At 44.9% G+C, this 26,426-nt stretch overlaps 1 protein-coding gene across 3 annotated transcripts in view; it reads left to right on the forward strand.

Moving 5' to 3' along the window:
- Nucleotides 1-26,426, forward strand: part of KCNIP1 (potassium voltage-gated channel interacting protein 1) — a 370,192-nt gene that overhangs the window by 336,496 nt on the left and 7,270 nt on the right. For 2 of the 3 annotated variants that reach the window (XM_032196762.1, XM_032196763.1), the window contains exons 2-3: nucleotides 18,033-18,157; nucleotides 25,303-25,372. In XM_032196762.1, the coding sequence (XP_032052653.1) occupies nucleotides 18,033-18,157; nucleotides 25,303-25,372 (195 nt within the window). Of the gene's footprint in view, nucleotides 1-9,463; nucleotides 9,497-18,032; nucleotides 18,158-25,302; nucleotides 25,373-26,426 lie in introns of all 3 variants that reach the window. The other variant, XM_032196761.1, reaches the window with a different exon arrangement.

Below are 26,426 nucleotides of genomic sequence, written 5' to 3' on the forward strand. Positions count from 1 at the left end.
AGGGTAAGGATGCTTTTCTTCAAGAAACTGAGTTGGAGAGGCTCATAATTGGAAGGGGATAGCTATTTAAATAGTCAATATAAATGGAACATAATTAACATTACCTTAATCCCTCTCCCATGGTTCTTAAATCCACACATGGGAAGCTCAAATTGAGGATTCATGTCCAAATGTATCTTAATTAAGTCCTAATTAATTTAACTGCTTAAACAGTTAATCCTTTCCCTCATAAAAGGAGATATCACGCTGCGGTAAGAGCACAAACTTCCATTTGTCCACTTTCTGTCTGCCCCACTTCCCAACAGAGACGCAGCGAGGGTCTGGGATCCCATGGGGAGCGAGCGATGGGGGCGGTGGCTGGACACACAGCGCCCATCTCTGCCCCGTGCGTGCTCCAGCTGCTGCAGCTCTGCACCCTGGTGGCATTTTGGGTGCCTGTTAGGCACCAGTGACCACAGGGACAGGTGAGGCTGCCCAGCCTGTGACTGAGGCCAGGAGGGGCAGCGGTGCCCTGTGCCCTGCCCCGGGGTGTGAGGGTGTGCAGTGGCTGGAGTGGGGCTGGCAGCACGCGCTGGCTCCAGCTGCAGCTGCCCTCTGTGTGAGCTCAGCTCTAGCTCTCTGATTTTCTGTTGTTCTGGGAATACGCCTAAGCTTTATTACACTTCTTGTCGATGATTAAAAGGGGAATTGAAATTACAAGAGGAAATGTGAAGCATTCAGAAAGGGAGATTGTCCTCCTTTAGTCTTCGCTCCCTCCAACTAAATTATTTCAAGCTAATAAATGTTTCTTTTTACCCCAAACAAAAAGAAGTGAGCACCTGCACAGCCAGGTCAGAGCCTGATCAGCTGCCATCAGCACTCCCAACTTGGTGACCTCTTCCCTTTGTCCTGTGGCACACAGATGGCAGAGCCCAGAGCAAAAGGGAAAGAGCCAAAGGGCTGATGTGCACGAGCAGCTCTGTATTTGGGATGTTCCTAGGCTAACGTTGGGATGAGCTTATCCATGATGTCATGTCCATCAAAATCTGTTTCTTTTGCATCTTGCTCTTACAGAGTTCTGCTCATATAGAATAGATTAGAGCTGCTCAGCGTTTACATTTCAGACAAAATATCCCAATTTAATCCCGCTGGTGTGTGTTAGGTTTTTGTAATTCCTTGTCGATTTTTTTCATTGGTCCTTAGCAATGCTTTCCTACTCCTCACTCATTTGTGGACTAACCTGTGACTCCATTAAAACAGAATGGAAGAAACCAAATTACGAAATTAATATATTAAAATGTTTTCATGGCTTCTTTAAAATCAAGTCACCGGTAAGGGCTGGTAAGTGTACGTGTGAGCACTGTTGGATCTAAGTGACTGGTTTCCAAATCTTGCCCATATTGCTAGCTATTTCCCAGTACTCGCAGGCACTACAGCTCCCAGTCCTGGTTGCACATCTGTGTTGCTAAACGAAAGTAATCAGAGTCAGCATGAAAATTTAATAAGCTGCGTTCTGGCGTTGGTCATGTTCTCAACTGCGTATTTGTTTTCTAGCCTCACAAGTCCTCAGGCGGTGTCAACCAGAATAGCTGTGGTGTTTACAAGCCCTGATGTTTGTTAGCCTCAGATTGCTCTGTTGGTGGTATTCTGAACACAGACCAGAGCTCTGAATCTGCCAGTGTTTTTAGGGGTTTTCATCAAAGGCAGGAGCCAGCCTGGGAAGCCATAAACCTCATGGCCTTCCCCTTCCAGTCTGGAAATGGCTGTTTTGGAAGCAGAAAGCACTGCAGACAAATTAGTGGAATTTAAAGTTTGTAACTTTAGCACAGCAAAGTCAAATAATTATGTGGTTTGATTTCATGGCAACTCATTGAGTTTAGAGTTGGTTGCATGCTGCATCCTGGGCAGGGAGCATGCCAAAAAATTGCGCCTAACCATCCTGAGCCTTGGTGCAGTCCCTGTTGCCCTTCGAGGAGATGCAGGATAAACACAGAAAGGAGCAAGCACTGGGCTTTTGTGTATGCCATTAACCTTTTGCCACAGGAGTGGGACAAACTTTCAAGGTTCCCAGCACTGCTAGCTGGGCTGAATTTTGGAAATGATCAGGCTATTGCCAGTCTCCTGAAACTTTCCAGGGGTCTTGCCTCCGCCTGCTTAAGTTGCTGCCAGGCTGGAGCTGCTATGGGTTGGCTCCTGCTGGCTTCTGTGCCCGGTTGGGTGCAGGGTGAGGATAGCAGCATGATACCGGCAGTGACTGGAGCTCTGAGGGTCGCTATTGACTGCAGCAGAGCATTACCCTGCTTGTTCTGCCACTGCATTGCTGTGGCTGGCTTGGGTTTTCACTTCCATTGTATGGGCTTGTTTGTTGCTTGAGACCAGTGTTCTGGTCTCTTGGCTTCCCCTCTCCCCCCAGCTGTTTATGCTGTGCCTTGTTGTGATATCCAACTTCTCAATGGGGCATAGAAGCCTTTGTAAAACATCTTTCCTTCTTCACACCACGTACACATTTCCATTTTTTTTGTCCCATGAAAGGCACAAGGAGAGATGCTGGTGTGGCTAAGGGCACTCCAGGAAGGGTTTTCTCACTGTTGAACCCCTCAGTGGGTACTGCAGGGTTTTGGCAAGCTGCTGCAGCCTGGTTGAGCAACGGGAGGGAGATCTGAAGTGCTGACTTGAAAGGCTTAGCTGGAAGCCGTTTGCTTCCCTGAGTGCCTCTGCGTCACCTCTTAATGAAAAGAAATCCCTTTTAGCAATGCTTAGAAAATCTCCCCCTGCAATCCTGGGAGAGATGGCTTTTGTGATCTTTTACTAATTCTCCAAACACTTCAGACTGCTCCAGTGAGATGGGTTCTGGCCCCCACATCAACTTTCAAGCCCCTGCTGTACAGGGGCTGTGTGGCAGGCAGGTAAGGAGCTCAGCACAGCAGGCTGGCACGTGCCTGCCGTTCCCTGGAGCACAAGTGGGACAGGACATGCCCTGCATCGCTGCCTTTCCCTGGGGAGGCTCAAACCTACAGAAGCGAGGAGCGGCCTCCCCTGGGCACGCAGGAGGCAGTGCCTCTCCTAGCAGGTAGGAGCACAGGGGACTGCAAGGGGCCAAGAGCAGCACGGACGTCGCGGGGGCTTGGTGGCCAGTCCTGGGAGTGTCACTGCGAGCCGGGTAAAAAAGGGACAAATTCCTTCTCAGGAAATACAGTCTGTTTGGGGTCTTGACACAAACAGCTGCTGCCACACTGTGCTTGTGCAAAAAGTCTCTTATGGGAGCGGTGTGCTCCTGTAAGTTTATCATGTCCTGTTTGAAAAACCTGGGTATGTAGAGAAGCAATATTTTCTGAGCAGTTTCTTGTGTGCAAATAGAGCTTAATTGGTACTTATCTTCTGCTTAATTGCACTTCAAAATGTGAAGCAATCTGCTGAAGTTAAACAAAGGTTTTTGCAAGATGGAAAAACGAATTTGTTTGGGTGATGCTGTCTCATTTGGATGTGATCTGTAGCATGCTTCTTTAGGATCAGTGTTTCACTCCTCGATTCTGCCTTCTCCTGCTGTGAAGGGGTCCTGTGAAGGTGCAGGCAACTTCACTGTGTTTCTCTTCATTCCTCCAGGCTGCCCTCGGTATCGTAGACTACACCACAGTGCAGTGTTAGCCACCAAGGTGTCAAGCCCAAAGGGAACCCCCTGCAGTTCTCTAGGACCACCTTCCAAGGTCCTAAAGAACTAAGCAGTAAACGGATGGGGCTATGCCTGTGTAAAGTCAGATTTCTAAAGAAGCTCTGCACGTTACCTCTCATGGTGCTTCCACTCGTCCTTTTTGGCAGCTGAGGCTGCCAGCATGCCCTGGAGGTGCAGCTCTCCGAGGGGCCGGGAAGCTCCTGGTCACTTCCCAGCAATGAAGGCTCTGCCCATGTTCCCCTGCTGGTGCTCAGCAGCGGCTTTAATCCTGCCTGGCAACCAGAGAGGAAGAGAAGGGTTTGGGGTCTTGGCTTCAAGCATTGACCTGCTGCACAGAGCTCCAGCCTTCACGTGGGGCCGTGGTCCCCCTGAGCGGTCGGTATTTTGCTTCCAAAGCACCTGCCACTGGTGAAGTCAGTCATGGGAAAAAGGGCTGTGGTTAGCAGCTCTCACTGAACTCATACTCTGAGCAGTATCTTTAGTTACATAGCAAATCCTGCTCTTTGCTGCTGCTGTTTCCAAAGAGGGTAAAATGTAAATGCAACAACACTTTTTGGTTTGTTCAGTAAGTGGGAGCAAAACCATGCATAGGGTTTCACTTTAGGAAAATCAATCTTTATTTTATTAAAAAAATATATATATGCAGAAACTTCATTTAAAAAACAAATTCACTTTAATAGATAGGAACTCAAGAAGTATGTATTCATCTAGAGAAATGTTCAGCATGAAACCTGTTGTGGAGTTCCTGTGTGGGTGGCTGGCTGTGGGCATGGTATTGCAGCTCTCCTTGTTCAGTGTGCACTTCCCCAGTAGGTGAGAAGCCGGGGAGCCGGGCACCCCGACACACAGCTGCTGCACTGCCAGGGGAAGGAGACGAGCTGACTGCAAGCATGGCGTGGGGGGAGATTCTGCCTGTATTGCCACAAACTGTCAACGTTTATGAGAAATAAAACTTGATAGGCTTTCCAAAATGAGGTTTCTAAGGCGTAATCAAAACTAACGTCTCGTGGAAAATGAGGTTTTGGTTTTTCTTCCTTCCTTTATTTCGTTTTTGTTGTGTTTTTTTTTTTTTTTTTTTTTTTTTTTCTTGTCCCAGTCTGGAACATAACGTAGGAGATGTCATTTCCAAAACAACAGTCTGAATTCTGAGCAGCGTCAGTACCCAGTCTGGGAGCTCAGCGCTGGCTGCCCACGCTCCCTGGGGTGCCCTGGTTGCGCTGTCTGTTCACGTTCAGCTTCCTCACATCTGCGTGGGGCTCCTCTTACAGGCTGTGTGCGGGCAGCACCAAGTGTATGTGGTCAAAAAACTCCCCTCTGAGGGGGAAGCAGCTCAGTTCTTAGGCTGCAGTTAAAAGTGGCCTGAATGCGCAATTATAAAGTTGTATTTTTCTACAATAACCCAAGGATAACGTGTCCTTGGATTAGGCACTGAACTAATTACTATTTGATTGCTTGATTCTCCCACATTATATATTCATTGATTATTGTTCTTCCAAAAGCCTTTTTCTAAGTGAAAGCTGGAGCAAACCAGCACTCGTGGAAATCAGCGCAGTCATAAATCAGGGACTTGAAGTGTCTGATTTGCTTTTCAATGAGGAAAAAAACATTGGCAGCGGTAATTCTTTTCAGGGAGAATAAGTCCATTTGTAATGCATTGTCTTGACTCATCAGAGGTTTTTGATGAATAACCTATTTCAAAAAAAGAAATTTTTAAGTTCAGTTACTTCATTTATAATTCAGAACTCTCCTGTGACTATTTCATTTACTAAGTGCCCTCCAAAGAGCTTCTGATACTTCTGAAAACATCATGCTTTGACCTAACACATTCTTGCTACTTTCCTCTTCCCTTGCTGCTGTGGGATCGAAGCCGTGCCATGGGCCAGGCCCACGCTCTGGTTCCTGCCCCTCGAAGCCGCCGTTAAGACCAGCACTCGCTGCTGGTGCTGCCTTCTGAGGGGGCTGCAGCCACTTTCCCCTTTGTTTCCCATCTCTGCCCCGTGCCAAAACCTGCAGGAGGCTCCCCTGCTCTTTTTCCAAGCCATGATTACTGATCTGAATCTGACTCCAATAAGTGCATAGTAATGTGTTTAAGCTATCAGATTAATGCTGTGAGTAGCAGTGGCAGGATTTTTCTCCTGGGCTAGTTACCCATTGGTAAGAAATGGCTCTTCTGCCAGCATGGTGGCTACGGGGAGCCTGTGCCCTCCCTGGAGGCTGGGGCTGCTGCTGCTCGCTGTGTGCCCAGCCCAAGGGAAGGTTCATTGCAGCCAGACAAAAAACACGTTGTCAGGAAATAGGTTTTGCGTGAATGTCCTTACATTTTGTGATCTTCATCCCCATCCACAAGCAATTAAAAAAAAAAGATATGTATTACTGATGGCCTTCAACAGCTGACCTCCTTCCTCTAAGCAGGTGCCCCATACCTAATAAAAGCCTGACTTTGCAGCACAGAAACAACTCTAATCACTGACCAGAGCCTGCCGAGGGCAGAGGTGCGCCTGTTGTAGGCTTCTACTTACCTGCTTGGTAACAAAGGTAACAACTGCAGGACCGTAGTTCTTCCACTGACTCTGCCCTCAGGGAGAAACATTTCTTTCATACGCAGGGAGGCTATGGTGGGGCTGCTGGACCACAGAAACCAACGGAGCTGGCTGAAAACAAGCCTGGAGGTAAGGCCCCATCCCTGTGGTATGTTTGGCAGTGAGGGATTTGCACATATCTCATTTTATATCTATTCTGCTGAGTTCCTTTATTCCATTAAAAAGCCAATTACTCTTGTTTGAAAAGCTGCCTTCTGATTTTGAAAACCTTCTTGATAAAGAAGAGATGTAGGCAGAGGTGCCTCTGGCCATCTCAGTTTCCATTGCACCCAGTTACACTGAATGGTTCTGGTTCCTGAGAGTCAGACAAAAAGGAAAATATCCTCTTTTTCCCTTGTACCAGAATTGCTCAGAAGTTGCTCTTATTTCCACTGCCCAGAGAGTAATCTGTAACATGGATGTAATTTTAGGGAGGAAAAAAAATATCATGAGGCACTTATTGGGAGAGATGGCAAACAATCAAGGCCTAGGTGACTGTGCTTGCATGTTTTAGGAAGAGCTTTTCTAAGTGTTGGTAGCAATGTGGTAGTTTGTTTTATTTGTACTACTCAGTTAGCTAAGCAGATGTAAGCACATGAACTTGGGATGCTGATTAAGCATTCTGCTGAGCTTAGTGAAAAGGGCAGTTTTCCAAAAAGTAATTCACTGGTAAATAAAAAAAAAATAAAAATAAAAATACAGACTGAATAAAAATCTTAGTTCTTATTTTAATAATCAGGAAAGGAGTTAATCTTCAATTAATTCACTAAATCTTGACTTTGTGAAGTTTTTCATCCAGTGAAGAAAAATGTATTGTTACACAAAGCTTTTTTCTTCTCCCCTCCAAGCGCTTTGTTTCCCATCTCTGCAGAAAGACAACGTTGTTTATACCCAGAAGGTATTATCTACAGGCTAAGGTTTTGATAATCCACAAGATTTCCCACTACAGAAAAACGGATTGTGCTGAGGGGAGGGAGAGAAGGCATCTATTGTCTTCTTGCTATTTGTTAATCATCTCTGGTCGATCTTCCTATTTTCAAACCCAGCGTTACACTGGAGCCTTTCCACGTACTCCAGCTCTTTTCATGCATTGATTTCACCCACAGTGAATCAGGCCACCATCATTATGCATTCTGTAATGGCTACATTTACATTTCTTTGTTCTCATCGATGGAAATTAGTTTCCAGCTAGTGTTAAAATGCAAATTTAAAACTATGCTCATTAGACTTGAAGTGGGAAATCTTTCTTTCCTGTCCTTGGGTTACCCGGCAAAGCAGGACTGCCCGAGCAGCGCGTGGTTTCCTGCCTAGTGGCTCAACCCCTCCTGCTTCAGCACAGGTCCAGGAGCTCCTTAAGCAACCTGCTCGTTCTTTCTTTATTGCAGACCCATCTTGGTGATTCAAGAAGGTCGGAATGTCTTCTGATAACAGTGCAGGTGGTACAATGGAGTGTATTAAACCTTGATAATTGCTTTTATATGCTTTTGGTAAAGCTCCTAATGTGTACTGATCTCTTTAGCATGTGTTGTCATCTACGTCTGTGCTTTATGTCCGTGGATTATTGTAGGTGCTTTGAGAGCAGCTTCTCTCAGAAGTATTCTTGAAGCTTCAGTTCAGAAGGGGGAAGTGTGGAGGTGTCAGTAGTTGCTAATCCATCAGCGCTATTCCTGGGCCAACAGTTGGTCATTCAGCATTCATTTCTGCTACTGGTTGTCTCGTCTGAGTGTCTCCTGTGCCGGTTTTTTTTTTTTTTTTTTTTTTTTTTTTTTTCCCTGCAGCAGCTCACTGGAGTGTCTGCTGTGCTCTCCTCATGTCGTTCTTGTCCTTTTGAATGGTTCCTCCGCCGGGCCGAGAGCCGGCGAGGCTGGGTGTGAGGCTCGGCAGTGCTGCCTGACCAGGCCTCTGCTCGCTGTGGAGGTGCTGCTGGTGGGAGCCCTTCTGGTGGCTTCCCAGCACTTCCGCTGGTTTTATCTGTTGCCAGATACTAAATTCCTCCATTCTTGCACTACTCGAACTTCCACTCCCAAAGACACGTAATCCAGTTTTGCCTCCATTGAGGACAAGCTGGATTTCCAGCAGTGAAAGCTCGGTGAGAATCGGAGCCCCTCCAGCAGCCTCATGCTGTTGTAACGTGTGGGCGGTGTAGGCCACGCTCTGCGTGCCCCTTTCAGAACACGGTTATCTTGATGTAGGGGGAAAACACTGAGCATGGATGTTGTTCAAATGGCTTTAGAAAATCACAGTGGAATTTCTCAGCCTTGAGATTCCAGGCACAGGCCCTGAGTTGGTCACAGCTTGCTCGGGGACAGCCTGGGGCTTTGCAGAGGTGGGGTGCTGCAAGATTTAGCAGGAGAATGCGGTCTTGGGCTCTCTGTCTGCCCAGAGAAAAGCAGTGGCTGGTGCAGCTACGTGACGAGGGGGGAAATGGTGGGTGCCAGACTGACCGAGGGCAGGAGCTGCCCCTGATGCAGGTAGGGTCAGGGAGCCACAGGCAGCAGTGCCGTGACCAGAGCTCTATGCGTTGTGAAGGTTATGGTTTGTCATATCACACACCAAATTCTTTGGCAAAAAGAAGCTGATACCACAAGAAAGCATATGCATATCTTTAAAATATATATATATTTTGGTACTTTTAATTTGTTAATGAAACTTTCATCCTAGGGGATGTGAGGATAGTAGAAAGTGACCACGTTACACGTGCAGTGACTGCAGAGAGCACCAGTTACACGGCCGTCCAGACGACCTGAGAGTTCTTCACCCTTACTAACCATTTTTTATTACTTCATACTTCAGCTCTTTGACAACTGTAGAGAGGAAGCAGAAGGCTGGAGCCCTTCGCATTGCTTGTTAACAGGCTGCAGAAACTGCATGCCGAGTCCTCCTGGCCCCTTACCAGAGCTTCTAGGATGACTGCTGCATTGCTGCCTTGTTGCATGCATGGATGCTTGCATGGGTGCATGACTGCCTGCATGCTTCCTTTCACATGCTGCCCGAATTTCATGGTCATGCAGGGGACAGCGAGCTCTGACTTCCTTTTCCTGCCCCTTGGGGTAAGGGAAAGAGGCAGTTCAGCAAAAAACCCTGTAAAATACACATGGAAAACCCTACAGTCACTGGGAAAGGGGACCCCGCAGCACTTTTGCAGAACCCCTCCGATGTCACCTTAAAGTTAAGAAATGACTAAGTTGTGTGTGGTTGTCACTTTCTTTTTGTTTAATTTTTTTCTTTTTCCTAGACCCTGCTCGATGGTTTTACGTGTATCAGAGAGGTAACATTTATACCAGTTTGACTATATCGGTCATATAATTTTTGTAGCAAAAGTTTTCTTTAGCCAGGAAAACAGATCCTCCCTTCCCTCCAGGCTCAGGTTGTTCTCCCTTTCCACGCTGGCAGCAAACAAAATTCAAGGTGCTTAAAATCCATCTGGATCTTAGTGGGGGGAGCAGCCAAGTCCCCTCTGGTGAAGGCAGTCCCAGCTTTCGCCCACCCACTGAGTCCTTCTGTGTGCCCACTGCATCACTTGACGGGCTAAGTCACGTTCTTACCTGTTCAATTACTCTCCATTTGAAGTTTTAACAAGGTACGAATAGGAATTTTCCAAAAATCAACAGAGTGAAGTGATTTTCTAACCCTCCTAGTGAGGTTTATTTGCAAATTCATCTCTGAGCAGCTGCTTGGAGGAAAGCACTTGCCCAAAGGAAGGTTTTCTGCAGCATCCCCATGGAAGAACAGTAAAGCACCCGGCAAGCTTTCAGTAGATCTCCACCCATTTCCAGAAGTTGTTTCCCTTATGTTTCACTTATAAATGTTGCTATCTTTAGGTGGGATAAGCAAGGAAATAAGCAAGGAAAACAAGAATGAGTGGTTATTTCCAGTGATAAGTAATTAATGCAGTGTCTGCAGAAACACTGTAGTGTAGCATGTTGTGTAGCTTATGTTCAAATCACTCTGCCTGGTGTTAGTTGTGTGCCAGAAAGACGTTTTGCTTGTACCTGTGGCCTCGGAGCTCCTCCTTGTTCTGAGTTTAACACTGTTCTAGCTTCTCTGGATGTATCAGTGGAAGAAATTAAAGGAGTAGACATAAAGGAAATTATTTATACCTGACATTTTGCATATATCATTGGAAGAATTAGCCAAGAAGTGCTAAAATTCTGCTTTCTTTCTTTTTTTTTTTTTTTTTTTTTTCCTTTTTTCCTCAGTCTCAGGACTTTGTTCAATGTTGGTTCTTAATGTAGCTTTTCCTGCAGCTGGTGGTGGCCCAGGTTGATGTAGGCAGCACAGCCCAGCCAGGCCTGCCTCTGTGTGCAACAAGCTGGGCATTGCTGCTTTAGTGGGGAAAATAGAGCTGAAAGTCTAAGGAGTTTCAGGAAAAGGGAGCTCCATCGATCCCCTTCTGCTGTTTTATTGGCTGGAGAGTCCCTTTGGCTTGGAAATTAATCTTTCCAGCCAAGACAATAATAATAATAATAATAATTTATGAATAAAGACTGTTAAAGTTTAATTAAATTCATTTAATATTTGATACATCAGTAGGTATCTGAGTGTCATTTTTATTGATCTATTCATGAGCAGATTTTACTAAACCCTTTTTTTAGGGTTTGCAGATGTGCAGGCACATGTTTGTTCGTTATCTGAGCTGTTGTTCTGGGATCCTCAGGAGGAACAAGCCCGTGGCTTCTTCTCTGTCTGCCCCACTGGTCTCATGGATTCCTGTTAGCCTGACTGGGTTGCATACAGCCTAATCCTTAGCTTCTGTCTGGGTGGAAATACACCAAAGTGCCAGGAATTCTGCACCCGTCCCAGGTGGCGGAGCCCTGCAGGTACCAGCTGTTTGTTTCCCCCTGGATCTGGTTCCCATGAGGTCTGTCTAGGCAGGAATTCTGTCTGGAGATGGATTTTAAAGATATTGTGGATAAACTGCAGTTAATTTTTTCTGCAGGTCCTTGCTACTCACGCATAGCTAATCTTTTTTTAATAAAAATAAAAGGCAGTCTAATAATTCTTGCACATAATTTAATACCGTTCTGCTGTATTTGTAAAATTACCGGTTTCATCTAACACTTGTCAGTTTTACAATTAACACTCGGCACATTAGCTGTGGTTTACATTCTAGTAGTTTTTTGTTTAACCAAACATGAATTTATTATAAGCAGAATATTTTCGAAGTCCTCCCCCATTCTTGTGCAGCCTGGCATTGCATGGCTTCACCTCACAGCCTTCAGAAGCTGGGGTCATTTGCATTTTTATTAAATCATTTCCAGCTTCCCTTTAAACTCTTTTAGGCTCTGGGTTGTCCTTAGCCAGCCCTAGGGATGCAGGGAGGCATCACTGCTGCTCGGGCACCAGGCTCTGGGAGTGCTGTGGTGTCTTTAGGCACTTCACCAAGGCGGCTGCCTCTGGTGCAAGGGCTGCTTGTGGAGAGGCAGCTGCTGGCCAGAGGACGGATGGGCAGGTTCATAAATTTGGGCCCAAGGGTCAGTCAAAGCCACAGCCAAAAAAGCAGCTATGAAAAAAAAAAAAAAAAAGAAGAAAAAAAAAAAAAGCAGCTATGAAAAAAAGCTGTTATTGTACACAACTTGAGCGTTGTCTGTGATAAATTTAATTTGTTCCCCTTAGGCAAAAAGGACTGTTGGATCTCGACATTGATCAGATGTTTTTGTATGGAAATCGGGAGCTCATGACTGCTAGATGGTGTCCTATCAGCACAGGGCCTTACAGGGACTCAAATCATGCCCTGCCCCACCACCCGCCCCTGCTGGTGCTTTTTGCCAGGCGGCTCTGGGCAGTGCCTCCCTTTTGTTGTCTTGGTTATGCCGGACAGTGCTGGTGGTGTTTTAGGCTCAACTGCCAATGAAACAACTTTTTCTGTACCGTGGCAGATAAATGTACCCGTGTCCATTGGAATGGAAAGATCTGGGAAAGTGAAATAGTGCAGCAGGTCATCCTTCTTCAAATTAAGTAGATTCACTGTCTTTAACATGGGACTGAGTCCCTCTCTCTGCTTCTGTGATATAAAGCAGTAGGCAGATGTGGCTGAAAATCTGTTTCCCTCAATGGTGAGACTGTTTTGTCAAGAAGCACGTAGCTGTACAAGACAGCCTTTACATGAATGGGCTTAAATTACTCTGGTTTATCACTTGGAGAAATGCAAATTGTGTTCAGCAGAGCTTACAGCAGTGAAAGACAGGCGTGTTTGCAGACAAAGTGTGGAAATCTTCAAATTGTGAAGATAACAAAGGTTAAAATTAGAACAGATATCAAAGGATGTATAATCCAAGTCTTGTCAAGTAATTTCCAAAGTGTATTCAGTTAAAATATTGATCTACTCTAATGAAAATTCATTCTCTGCTCTTGAGCAAGCAGAAGAGAAATTAAATGCAATATCTTTCATTAGCAGCAATCCATAAAATATGCATGTGCATGAAAGGGCGTCAGGAGTATTTTTCTTTGTGAAGTGAAGCCACTATTTATTTTGTTTGATACACAGAATGTGCCTATCCGATGGCCTTAAGCAAACAGAGATGATTTTTTGCCCCCAAAATGTAAACTTAATCAGTTATTCTAACCTGGACCTACTTTGTGGTAATATCACCGCGGGTGCTTTTGCCAGCCCCAGGAATTCATACCCTGCTATTAAAGCAGCCATAAAAATATGCCCAGGGCAAACTCTATACCTGAGAGTGCCATTTCCCCTTTCTCCAGCCCTAAAAAAATCCCGAGCACACCAGTGTGAGTACCCAAGCAAGTGGTGTCCCTGCCTAGCTGCGTGTGCTGTCTTCAGGCTGTGCAGGGACCATGCACATCCCTTGTGTTATCCACACCCATCTGGGTCTGGGCACTTGCGAACTGAAAGAGAAGAAGGTGTAAATTGTTTAAAGCCGTGCCATGCCTGTTTCCCCCATTGAGATCTCTCCAGAGGTTAGTCAAGCTTTTACCAGGACGAAAGCCAGGAAGAACAGGACATTAGGTAAAGTATCTTAACACCATGCTTTCCTGGTGGAACTGTACATCTCCACGTGTCGTTGTACAGCCACTTTTACTTGTGCTCGTCACTATAAAGCGAGAGTCATCTGAAGAAAAGAGGGATGTTTGTAAGTGTGGGGCTTGTACTTCATCCAGCGCCATCCTGGAGAGCTGGGAGGGCCTGAGCCAGTGCGGTAATGAAAATGTAAATAAGGGGAAATACAATCTGTGTGATGAAAGGCAGTGGTAGATGGGGAAGTGACAGTCTCCTTTTTCACCATTGAGATTACTGTGGGTAATTTGGTGGGTGTCAGAGAGCAGAAGATAAAGGTTTATAAAAACTGACTTAAAACGTGAGACAGAAACAAATAATGACAGAAACCTGCTGGGGGGGGCAGCTGAGTTGGAAGGGATGGATTTGCCCTTAGGGCTCTGCAGGCAGGTCTTCCTGGCCCACGGGTTGGTGCCAGAGCCAAGTGTGTTCACTGGTAGGGAGCAGGGATGGAAGAAGACGGTGCTGAGGAAGGCACGAAGTTTAAATGTAGGCACCTGACAGACATGAGGGAGGGAAGGTTTGGTCTGTGAGGCCTTTTAATGTGAAGTTAATCCTAAAAGAAGAGTTTTATCTTTTAAAACAGATCGGTATGATCATGAAAAAAACACAGACGATGGCTTTTTGTTAGCAAGTGATAAACAAAAGGACCTAAAAATTCTCTGTAGTATTTATTTTCCCCACTGAGGTGCCAAGAAATGCCCAGGACTGCTCTGTTGCATCAGGGCGTGTTCCACTATAGGAACAATTTCCCCTTTTTACAAACTGTAAGTATTGGAAAATTGCTGTTCTGGTATTGTTTTGAGTGCCCCCTTGGCCAAATCTAAAGCTTCTCATTTATTCATTTTTATTTTTTTAAGGTAAGTTGCATGATATTTCCTGTGGGAAAGGAAAAAGGAGCAGAATGCAAGGGTTAACCTGCGGGCAACCATCAGATCCTCTTCAGAGGCAGAGATTAATGCCGGTTCTGGAAGAGAAAACACAGAAAAAAATAGAGCATCCTTTTAAAAGGGATGAATTTTTCATACTTTCTGTTTTACATTCTGTTACAAAGAAAAGCAATGCATTTCTCAGTATGGGAAAAGGAAGGGACCTGCAACAGTAACGTGGCTTAGAAATACCTGCTTTGTGGGCCCAAAGCCCGTGAGCCAACTGTAGGAACAACTTGCAGGGCAAGCTGAAGGAGATGAGTTGCACTCTTTTGGAGTAATGATTCATTGGGTGAGGCTAGTACTATCAAAGACAATACGTCCTTATTAAATTAAATATTTATCAAATCATATTTTATTTTAAAATGTTTGGGGAAAAAATTGCAAGTTCTAATTTTCAGTCTACTCATATACAGGACATCTGGGTAAGTCAAAAGAATGAGCTTTGAGCTGTAGTCCCGCAGATTTTATTTTTTTAAACTACATAGAGCTATTGAGCCAGTTTTCCGTGAGTGAGACCTTTCTTTAGTTATTTGGCTTTAGAATAGAACACAAATTGCAGTAAGTGCCTTGGAAAACTGGTTGCTTAAGAAGGAGGTGGTGGAAAATAAATGGCAAATATACACATAAAAATTAGTCATCTCGAAAACCTTTTTGTTAGGAGTGTGACTTTTCCCAGATGGACCTTTCTTGCCTCTGTAGAAACAATGTGACTAACCACATCCTGGGGGGTGCAAATAAAATATGAGGTTAATCCCCCAGGCTAGCTCCCCTTACTGGCCTCGCTGCTTCTGTGAGCATGCTTAGGTTTTTCTCTTTGAACTATATTATAGGATATCAAAACTAGATAGCCAGCATTTTACTCTTGCATTTTACACTGAAATTGTAAAGAATTAAGAGGAACTCAGTAGCAAATGTCAGTGGAAGGCTGGACATCCTCAGCTGGTTACAGAGCAGAGGAAGGCTCAGAGCCCAGCTTACACATACGCTGCCAGTGTGGCTTCTGGCAGAATAAAGCAACAAGGGTCAGGGTCCCGTGTGAAGCGCTTATTGCATTGCACGGGGGGCAGTAGGGAAACACAGGGGAAGGAGTCTGGGCTTGTGAGCACCTTGTGAAGGACTTTGGGTAGTTCACAGTGAACCAACAGTTAAATAAGAAGGTGTTTGCCATGCAGTGTCTGCATTAGTGGTGACTCTCCTAACCTGGCTCCTTGCTAAATGGTTTTGTTCTCTCCCTTTTTCTACTGCTCATTCCCTTCCCTCATTCTAAGGATTTTTTTCCCCACTGTGTTTTTCTCTACAGCTTTTTTCCACATTCTTTCATTTTGTGGCATCCGTTCTCATTCAAAGAAAATGGGCTTTTCGCCTTATTTCACATTATCTGTGCTTCTTCCTCTATCAGACATCCCTCTCCATCTCCTTTCTCTAACAGCAGTGAGAATTCCTAGACTCTGTGTTCCCTTTGCAAGGAGAAGGTGCCTCCTTCAGGTCTCTTCATGCCCCTTGCTGCTTTGCAGTCACTTTTTCTGCATCATAAATGGTTGTGATACTCTCATTCTGTGCCATGCTATTACAAAGCCTTTATTCCGCTTCAGTTTCCCTAAGACCTCCAACGAGACATATCTCCTGCCTATATATATATATATATATGTATATATATATATAATCTCTTCTGTCATGTACATAAGAATTAATGACAGTCAATCTGCACAAGTTTCCATGAGGTACCTCATGGAGCTGTATGCACTCTCCTGACTTGAACTTGTGTAGTTCCATAGGAAAATTTGAAACTAGAATGAACATCTTGAAGCCGCTCATGCTGAATGTGCTGATGACTGCAGCACATTTAATACTATGATAGGATTGTGTGCTTGAAATCCACAAGGCTTCAAATCAGTGTGCACTGTTTGACACACACTATGACATTTATTGTGAACTGGACAAGCACAAGAAGGATTTCACTTCCTCCCCACCTCTTCCAGTCAACAAGGGAGCAAGTTCCATTCTGTATCTTAACTATATGTAGATACACAAATGGGCTGTGGTTTACCTTATGTCAGCCACCAGATTTCTGCTCTGCCTTTGGAGAGCTGTGCAGAGTCACTGATCTCCATCGCTTCTCTCTGGTGCTGACTTCATGGTTCTCATCGATGGGATAGCCTCTAACTACTGAAAGGGCTGAAATAAACCATGGCTGCAAACCCCAGATTTCATCCCAAGCCCCTTTGGATTTCATGTATTTCATGTGTAATTAAGCTGCTCTGTCTGTGTGCTCTGACCTCTGTGGTGAGACGTAGGCCGTAACTCCAAGCAGGTCAGATGAACCAGCTGCAGCGGCACCTTCCCTGGTGTGAAAGAGCAGGCAGGGGCACGGCAAAGACTGCCCCGTGCTGGACAAGGGGCCTGCACTGCTCCAGCCCCACACGTGCTGGCTGTGAAACCCCAGAGCCTGGGGACAGGAGGACTGATCATAACCCAACCTGATCTCACCAGTATTGCATTTGATTTCTTAATCCAGAAATAAAGGACCAAGGTTAATTAACCATGATGACTCACTTATGTGTGTCCTCCCTTAATAATGTTCACTTGTAAGTACAGAATTTATTAATTTACAAAAGAATAGCTTTGTTATGGTCTGTTGATTCCCTGAGCCAGTCTGCTCAGAATTCATGCCTTGCCTTTTTTCAGTGACTCCATTTTCTTGCACGCTCCTAGAGCAATCCTTGTCTTTTAGCAAGAACTACTATATTAGACTTGAACCTACCAACCTAACATGTTTTCACAAGGCAGATATTGAGTTGTTTTGATGATAATGTGTGATGTGTAGTCCATGATAATGAAGCAGTCGATGACCACTTTAATGAAAGCAGTTTGAAGAGGAGTACTAGTTTTTATGCCAAATGATGTGTGGATGTAGATGAGATTTTTATGTCAGCTGAAATCTGCATCTGGTCTTTGAAGTTTAGATAATCTTAATAATAACATACACTAAACACCTCTATGTTTTTGGGCATTACCTGTGCTGCTGCAGAAAATGACTTGACAGGCAAAAAGGCAACTCAGAAAAGAGGTGAGGTTAAGATATCCCAGGATGTGATATATCGCAAGGGTTTTTCTTACTTGGGGGAGAGTGATCTCTTGAAGAAAATACACATACGTATTTTTCACTGCTTATCAGTTTCCCTAAAACGCCCTTATAGATGCAAGCTGGTGTTATTCCAGATTCAGCAGCAGTGGATGTAATTTGAATTTCTCCTAGGAGATTTTCAATAATATCCAACAGACTGGTTAGTGTTAGGGCAGAGGTTGGACTAGGTGATCTTGGAGGCCTCTTCCAACCTAGATGATTCTGTGTTTCTGTGAACGTGACCTTTAGTGTCTCCACTATTAAGCATTTGGGTTAGTGTACAGAAGAGTTTCCCTCTCTGTTTACCCTTAGTGTAAGGTCATTGTCTAATATGCTTAAGCATGTCTGCTCTCGTACTTATATTTGCACAGCTTTCTTTAAAGCGAGTACTCTGAAAGGCCTATTTCTCAGCGTTGTTTCAATATTTAGACAGGAGATATCTGGTGTTGCCTTTTGGAGCAATGTATCTGCTGCCTATCCTTCTGTTCCCACCATCGGTTTTGGCTCTGTGAATGGGGTGCCAATTGGCAGCCCCAATAACAAACATGAGCCATTGCTTTACTCATACGGCTTTTATTTTGCTTTCGAGAGGTTGAATACAGTTATACAGATCAGTTCCATTGATGGTTTCTTTTTTTTCTCTGTTGCTCTTGAAATCCAATCTGTCTTGTCCATCACGTTAACAGACTAAAGGCAACAATCAACATAAATATTTTCCTGTCTTCTCTTTCAGATAAAATTGAAGATGAATTAGAAATGACTACGGTGTGCCATAGACCCGAAGGACTGGAACAGCTTGAAGCACAAACCAATTTCACGAAAAGAGAACTTCAAGTGCTTTACAGAGGATTTAAAAATGTAAGAACAATAATGCAGTGAACTAAGTCTAATATGTATGTATCCCTACCAGCCTGAACTGCTCAGCTGCATTATCATTCCCCCACTAAACATCAGGAGGTTTGCACTATATCTCTGCTGCCACAGCAAAACGAGCTCATGATCTCCCTCACCATCTAATAATTAAGTCACCATAATCTGCCTAAAACTGGGTTTGGATGAACATTCAGCACACAATACTCATTAAGTTTGTTCCCTGTCAGTAAACACACTTGCAGTTTCCTCAGCTGTGTCTGTACTTCACAATAATCTGAAAATGTTTTCATGTTTGTTTATTTAATTCTTGTTAGTTCCTAATGCTTGAAGATGAGTTACACTGTTTGCTTGTGATTTGTTGTTGCTCAGGATTTTGTCCCCCCCATCCCCTTTCCCTAGCTTGGAGAGTTCTTGCTCTTCTAGTAGGATGTTATTGGAGCACGTGAGGACTACAAAGGCAAGTAGTGAACAAGGCTGGAGTGGCAGGAGCCAAATAGACATCAAAAGTAAATGGATATCAACACCGAGGGGATAGGAGAGAGCAGGTTTAGGTGAAAGCAGGGAGCATGCCAGCTGGCACAACTGCACGCATAGAACAATGCTGTGCTGGTCTTTGTCAACCTCAACCGCAGTCAGATTCTCCCTGACATGGTCTCTGCAGGTCTGTGAACCTCAACTTTTAGGTCACCTGCTGCTGCCTGTTAGAGATGCATCATCATAAATAGAAACTGGAATTTCGAGGCTATGTGGAGCAGGTGTTTTGTGGACCCTGAAGACTGAATGCTCATTACATGATTGCCTGAGGGTCTGGATTTAGTCACACAGGTGTTTTGTACCAGGTGATGATTTATGATGATTAATAGATCAGTACTGAACTAGCCCAGTAAATATAACGTCATTTGTAAGTTGCCTTATAGGACAGTTGCACTATGACAGTAGCTGAAATATTGAAATGCTGATTTTTATTTTTTTTCTATTTTTTAAATTTTTTTCCTTGCCAAAATAAAGCTGAGATATGTTAAATGGGTTTTCCCACAAGGAAACCTACTGGACATTGAAAGGAGCCTTTTGTATTTTTGACGCATTCTTGGAATTGATTGAATCCCATCTCCCATACATACTTGAATTTCCAGCCAAGACACAGCACAGCTCTCCGTGTTTTTCTGTTTGGTATGTGTGTTGTGTTTCTGCAGGCTTGGCTGGATGTAGGAAGTCATCATTTTATGTGCAAAGTTCAGTCTGACTACTGACTGACATTCTAAAACCTCTTCATGCTTTGACCAGTCAGTAATAAAACACATGGCTTTTAACACAGAGTTCAAAAGGTTAATGCATGGTATAACGCGATATGACCACCTTCAGCAGGGACAGAACTCAGTGCTTTCTTAACCAGTGTTTTGCTAGGATCTCTGCAGCACCTGCCTTGCTTTGCTGGCTGGGAATCCTCCCCAGGAGAGCACTGCTCTGTGCTGAGCGGAGGAGCTGGCTTTGCCAGCAGCCAGGATGCAAAACAGACAGCTTCAGCCTTGCAGCTCTCTGCAGGTCTGATGTTTACCCCTTGCCCCTCCTAATTTTGGTATCATGCAGTACCAGAGGCATTACCTCGCAGGGCAAGAACAATGATAAACAAGTGCGTTTAACTTGTGACCTAAACTCGTTTGAAAGACCTCACCAAAGGTCTTGGTATTAATTGGGAGTGCTGGTAAGATGCTGTGTTATCTCAAGTTGTTAGGAAAAGCAATTTGTTTTCCTCCAGCTGCTAGGCACACAATATGCATGAAGCTTTAATATTTAAGATTTAAATTGAAAGGGCAGCTTTAGCTTTTGTGGCCTATAAATCATGGTTTCAATGCAGTGAGTAATTATGCACAGTAGTCAAATTGTCTCAGCTGTTACCATATTTCCTATTGTACCAAACCATCTGCTTTTTGGGATGATGTTACAGTGCCATCTGGAGATTCAAAATCCCTATGGGAGTGTAATCATTTTTTCTCCCTAGCTTGTACTTTCTGCTTGCTCTCAGGGATCTCACAGGTCCTGTTTAATCACAAGGCAACACCTGGGTTACCACAGGGCCTTTTACAGGCACCTGGAATGGACACGGGGAGAGCAAGGTCCCTCTTAGCCCAGCTGCAGTCTGGAGCTACGCAGCCTGGTGTAGCCTCCAGACTAGCGCGCTGTCTGACCAGGGCCCTAATTCTCAATCCTTTTCCTTCCTAGCATTCTTTTGTCTCCAAAATCTATTTCCCTGTGCCCCACAAGGCTGGGACCATGCCAGGCAGCGTGGCCACAAGGTGTGTTGGCTCAGGGAGGTGCCGGCATGCAGGAAGCAAATCTCTGCTCACCTGGAGTGCTGCAAAGCACCTGAGGGAGGTTCTGGTCTAATACTGCTGGCAGCACCAACCGATCAGGGTACAGCAGTTGTCAGTTGCTTGAGCAGAAGAAAGTCCTAAAAATACGTGATTTCTAGGGTAGAAAAGATGTAGAAAAGATGTGGAAAAGATGCTTCAGAGTTTTAGAAAGAGTCAAATGATTCTAACCATTCAAAGTTGCTGATAGGCTTTTCTATGTGCAGTTGGTTTCTGCAGCCAGTAAAGCTGCTCAGCAAAGAACTGAAATGCTGTTAAGGCTGTTCTTTCTCACCTGTTCTTTCTCTGTGTCATTAAAAATAAATGCTGGCCATTCACACTGCTCTGAGAGCAAATCCTGAGGCACAAAATGAGTCTCCCCGTACATCCTGATGCACACCCTGCCCCGGGAGCTGACCCCCCAGGGTGCCCAGGCTGAGTGAGAGCTGCTGCAGGAAGGCGGTGAGGAGGGGAGGGCAGGATGTCCTCTTTGGTGGCAGCCAGGGGTTCTGCTGGAATGAGCCACGGACTCGGTCTCTTCCCAGTGTGTCACTGGTCTGTCAGATGTTTCTGCGCTGGGCTGATGGAAGCTTTCACCAAATTCAGATTCTTAGCTGCTCCACCAAAGCAGAGCATGCTAACCTGGCGGGCTGGCCAAATGCCCCCTCTGTCTGTGCCTTCCTTGTCCTTTCCAGTTATGCAAGGGTGCTGTCTTCCAGTATCTCCTGATGCCAGGACCAAAAGGACTCACTTATTTTGGCAGATCTCCCCACCCCAAGGTGTGTTACACAGAACAGTCTGTTTTGCACCTCGGGGTTAGCTGCTGCCAGGCTGGAGCCAGCTTGACACAAGGCCTTGGGGCTGACTGCTTTGGCTGTCCGTCTGTAAGAGCAAGATAACTGAAACATCTAAAAGCAGAGCCCTGGGTGGATCCTGCCTTGATTTAGCTTAACAAAACAAAATGTGATTGTTTCTGTCTGTAAATCCATCAGAAGAGAGAATTATTTGAGCTAAAAAGCAAAATTGGCATGAACTGGAACTAGAAGAAAGTTTCCACTCCCCAGAGAAGTGAAGTTTGGCATCAGCTATGGCATAGGAGGGAGGAGAGTGAGAAACTATTTTTAAGATTAAAATTGATAAATTGGCGATTAATCTAATGACCACCAACAGCAGAGGTTTGGACTCAGTGATTCAATACATCCCCTCTAGACTGTTTCTCATGACATGTTATTTGGATTAAGAGCATAAATGTAAAAGGGTTGGGATCTTTCTGGAGTTTTCTGCTTGTTTCAGGAGAGTGTGTGCTGTTAGAGGAAATGGCTGCCAGGGATACTTTCCTAATACTAAATCAGAAAACAGCAAACCAGAACAACTGAGGGACTGTTGGAGATGTTCTGACTTTTAGTGCAAATATTGTAGCAAATCTGCAGTGAATGAGCATAGTGTGAGATGTAATCGTCTGGAACAAGTCAGGCTTTCGGAGACCAAGCAGTGTGAGCAAGGTGGGGGCTCTGACATTTTTGTAATTTCCCAAGTATACCCATGTCTCTGGGAGAGCATGGGAAGGTGAATAAATATATGGGATGTTTATTTGCTTAGAGATGCAAATCTGGATTCTGGAGGCTGACCACAGGAAAGGCTGTGGGCAGGTAACTGATGCTTGCAGTTCAGCAAAAGCCGTCCCTCTGAGCACTCCTTGTCCCACGCAGGCTGAGTTAGGCAGGAGCAGTCCGATGGGCAGGTTACGTTATGCTTAGCCCCCCTTCAGCTCTGCTGATCATCCCTGCTCAGCTGCGTTGCACATCTTTGGAAACAATCAATGAAGTTAATTTCTGATTCCAGCAGAAGAAAGTACAACAAGTACATTTTTCTTTGATTTTTTTTCCTCATAATGTGGTTTCAGCTCCTTTGTGGTTTTAAAAGAAGTCTAAGAAGGTAGATTCATATACGTGGCTTGTGCTGTCAGTGCCAATGCTCAGTCATTAGGTTCTGGAAAATGCAGGGGTTTTCTGCCCTTGACAACAATATAAGAAAAAAAAGCATTCACATTTTGTGCAAGGCATTTTGCTAGAATTCGTAGGTTAAAGAAATGAGAGATCTGAAATCTAACCCACTGCTGCCGAAGGAAGGCTTTCTGTATGCTAGACTGAAGGATTGTGCTTTTTTGTACTGCCAAGAAATTTTTCTTGAATGAGTAAACCTCTGCTGTCTGCAGTGGAATTTAAACTGGCACGGAGCTCACCTGCTCCTTCTCACAAGAGAGATTTCCTTTGAGTCAGCTGTATTAAGTTGTGCTGTAGCACTAATGAGGCCTCTTGAGCATTATTTGACTCTTACAAAACAAAATTGTGATCAATTAAGTGCAAATGAATTGGTACTAGCATATGTGTCTGAAAGCAATCCAGTTACACAGAGCTAAGCAGGGTGATCAATGCCAGCACTGCCTCTCCCCAGCACTCCTGGAGGCTTGATGCAAGTGTTTGTTTGGCTTCCAGATGGAGCATCAGGAGCAGTAAGGATCAGGTGGAAACTCAGAAATCGTGATCGGGCCTGATGATAACTGCTACAAGAGGCCCCTCCGCCATGAGGAGAAGGCCCGCAGCAGCCTGCCTGCTCTCCTCAGGCTTGGGCTCATGGGTCACTGGTGTTGGCTGCAGTTCTTGGCGATTTCTTGGCAATTTCTATATTCATATTACCCAGACGAGATGAAGAAATGCCTCTCTGTGTCGTGTGCAGGCCCCTGAAGCTTGGCAGAGGCCCAGAGTGAGCCTTGGGGTGGTTCAGCGTTGCTGTGGTCAGGAGGGAAACTTCTACCCATGATTGGATGCTGTCTCATGACAACAAAACTAGAAAGTTTTGCTAGTTTTCTGTGCAAAAGACAAGCTGAGGTCCTGCAGCCCCTGGTGGTGGATGCCCCAGTCGATCTTTTCAGCCCCTTGCTCTGGAGCAAGCCCTGCACGCTGGTGCTGGAGGAGGGCGGCCCCAAGGAGGGCAAGCCCGCAGTGTCTGCGTGTTCAGTGCGACGCTTGAACCAAGCTGATGGAAGGGCAGCAAGTGAAGGATAACTTCAGGGCTTTTCAAGCAACAAATTCACCTTTATTTAGCTAAAATCAATCCCAAATCAGTAACGGCTTTCTACCCAAATGGCAGGTCAAAGACATCAGGATCTCTTCTGAACTGGGGAAAGGAACCCGGTCTAATTGCCCCAGTTCAGACAGGCATGGATTGTGTGTGGGTAAGGAGTTGCCTCTGGTGTTACCTAAGGTACCCCTCCTTGCTCCTCTTCTGGGACTGTGCAGGATAAAGCCATTTCTCTCCTTCATTCTGTCCTTTTCCTTGGTTAGTGAATGCACAGCAGCAGAAGGTGATGCTGGCAGATCAGAGGCTTGAAAAAAAAGCATTTTTCCCTTTATAGGCTTTTTGTGGCGGAAGAATTCCTTGTCAAAGTCCTTTCTGTTCTTAAAAGATAATCAAAAGAACTCATGAATAAGTAGTCAGAGGCTTGAATCTTCTTCCAGCTTTCTGTGCCACCAATTCAAAGGGATTTTCTTAAACTCCCTAAGTTTGCTCATCCCGCACAGAATCACTTGTAAGGCTACCGGAGTGAGCACTTGTCTGCCTCTGGTCTGCAGTGCAGGGTGCCGTGTCTGTGCTCTTCAGGGCACGTGTTGGCCACGGCTGAGCAGTGGCACTTGCTGCCAATGGGATCGGACACCTGCAGATGGGGACAGAGCCCGGGTGTCTGTGCCAGGCGGTGTTTCTGAATGCGGGAGAAAGCTGTCTCTTTTTGTGCCCATCAGCCTGTGCTCTGCGAAGGGTCAGTGCCATGGTTAGGTGGCATTTTGCTCCAGTTCAGTTTTCAAACTGGTTGATGGGTACAAGTTGGAGGAATGGCTCAAGGTGGCTGAACAAAGGAGAAAGCAGCTGTGTTCATAACCACAGGGCTGGAAACTTCCCTCTCTGTTTTGGCACAGTTTTCTTTGACAGACTCCTTAAAAAAAAAAAAAAAAAATGGGGTTGATCGGGCCAGCTCCCAAAGGGCAGCTGAGGTTCCAGACCTTCCTCTGGGGTCAGCTGGGGCAGGCTCAGAGCTGTGTTTTGGAGGAGTGGGGTCCCTTTCCCTGGGCGAGCTGTGGAGCTGGCACCAGCACAGCGGGGGGGGGGGGGGGGTCAGGAACTGAGCTGGGTCCCCAGGCTGCAGTTGTCCTCTTCACTTGCACGTAACCAAGCTAAACTTGTTCCTGAATTTACTTGAGTTGCCCAGAAAAACAGGTTAAAATGGTTATGTTCTGAAGCCTTATACTTGTAAGCTTTTTTGCAAGAACTTGCTGCTATGTGCTGTTAGCCTCCATGGAGCTGGTGTCAGGGCAGCTGGCTACAGTCTTATGCTGAAGATTAATGAATTAATTTATGTGGAGGCAAAGGATGGGGAAGTGTTAGCTGGCAGTAACATCACTTAGAATTATTAGATGAGGGCTTCGTGTGACAGAAGGCATGAGCCACCTTTCCAGGTTGTCTTGTAAAACAGGAGCTAAACACTGCTGAAAACACTGTTAAAAATGTTGGTAATGGTGAACCAAGTCTATGAGATGCTTAAGATGAAATGGCAGTCTGAATTATTTTAATTTCTTCAGCTGCACAGCTTGTGCATCCAGAGCACTGTGGGAACGGGGATGCGATTTGTGTAATTGCTCTCTTTGGGCTTGTAGAGTTTTGCAAATGAACCTTTACAGAGCTGGGGTGGTTTTTTGATTATTTTTTCTTGTTTTGGTTTTCCAACAGGAATGTCCTAGTGGGGTTGTTAATGAAGAGACATTCAAACAGATCTATGCACAGTTTTTTCCTCATGGAGGTAAGCAGAGTACTTTGTGAGGTTTATTGAAGCATGCCTTAACATTCATTATGGCCAACTGGCTGCAAAACTACTATTTTGTGCTAGAAATAAAACTACTTTGGATAATCTGTGCTAGAAAAGTTAATTGAGCCTAAGGTCTGCAGGATCTTAAACAAAAACACAAACAGCAGTGGAAGAAAATTTTAGGCCCTTTGAAAAGTTATTTCACAAGAGTATAGACAAACTCACTTTAGAGATTGCTAGTTGTTGTCAGCCCTTTATTCTCCACTAAGCCGCTCTACTCTGAGAAGGAAATTGGGGATTGAGTCTGTTTTCTGTATGGACTTTCTGGGCAGCAGAAAGGTATATGCCTTCCCCTCAGTGTGCTCCTGCTTCCCTGCTGTTGGACTGCTGTGCGTGTACTAGCTAGCATAGAAGGATTTCAGACCTCATTTTGGCCTGCAAATTAATAAAAACTTCCCTGACATCTTTGGTGCAGTTCTTAGTTGATGTGTGAACACCTCACTACTTGAAATGATCATTGCTGATGTTAGTGTGACTAAAGCAAGGTCACTTCTGGAATATTGAAGTATTGCATTAAAATGCACAAATTACATATGTTCTTGCCTTTTAAAGCTGTCAAGAATCTGTATGTTCTTCTAACTGGTTACGGCCTGCGGGGATATTGTTCTCCAACTGAATGAAATAAGCAATGGGTGAGCAGCCCCCCACCCCTCCCTTATGGTTTGTGAAACCTCAGTGTTATAAATTCAGAGGTATCAGAGTTCTCAAAGACTGTCTTTCATTTTTATGGCTTGCATGGATTATCTTGTGCATCCCAGAGACAGTGAAGTACCTCTGACTTACTAGAAAGTGTCATCCTGGCTGTGATGTTTCTGGTACACCCTGCTCCTCTTCTGGACAGGTTTTTGGTTTTGCAAATCTGTCACTGGGTGTTACCAGCGGTCTGGTATTTCTTAATGTGTGTTATATGCTATTGAAAAGCACAAAACAAAACAAAAGCCTTCTAGTTTAGCATTTTATATAATCAGTTTATCTTAATAAAACTTAT

This window comes from Aythya fuligula, chromosome 14 (genome assembly GCF_009819795.1).
Source record: "Aythya fuligula isolate bAytFul2 chromosome 14, bAytFul2.pri, whole genome shotgun sequence".
In the NCBI taxonomy this organism is placed as follows: Eukaryota; Metazoa; Chordata; class Aves; order Anseriformes; family Anatidae; genus Aythya; species Aythya fuligula.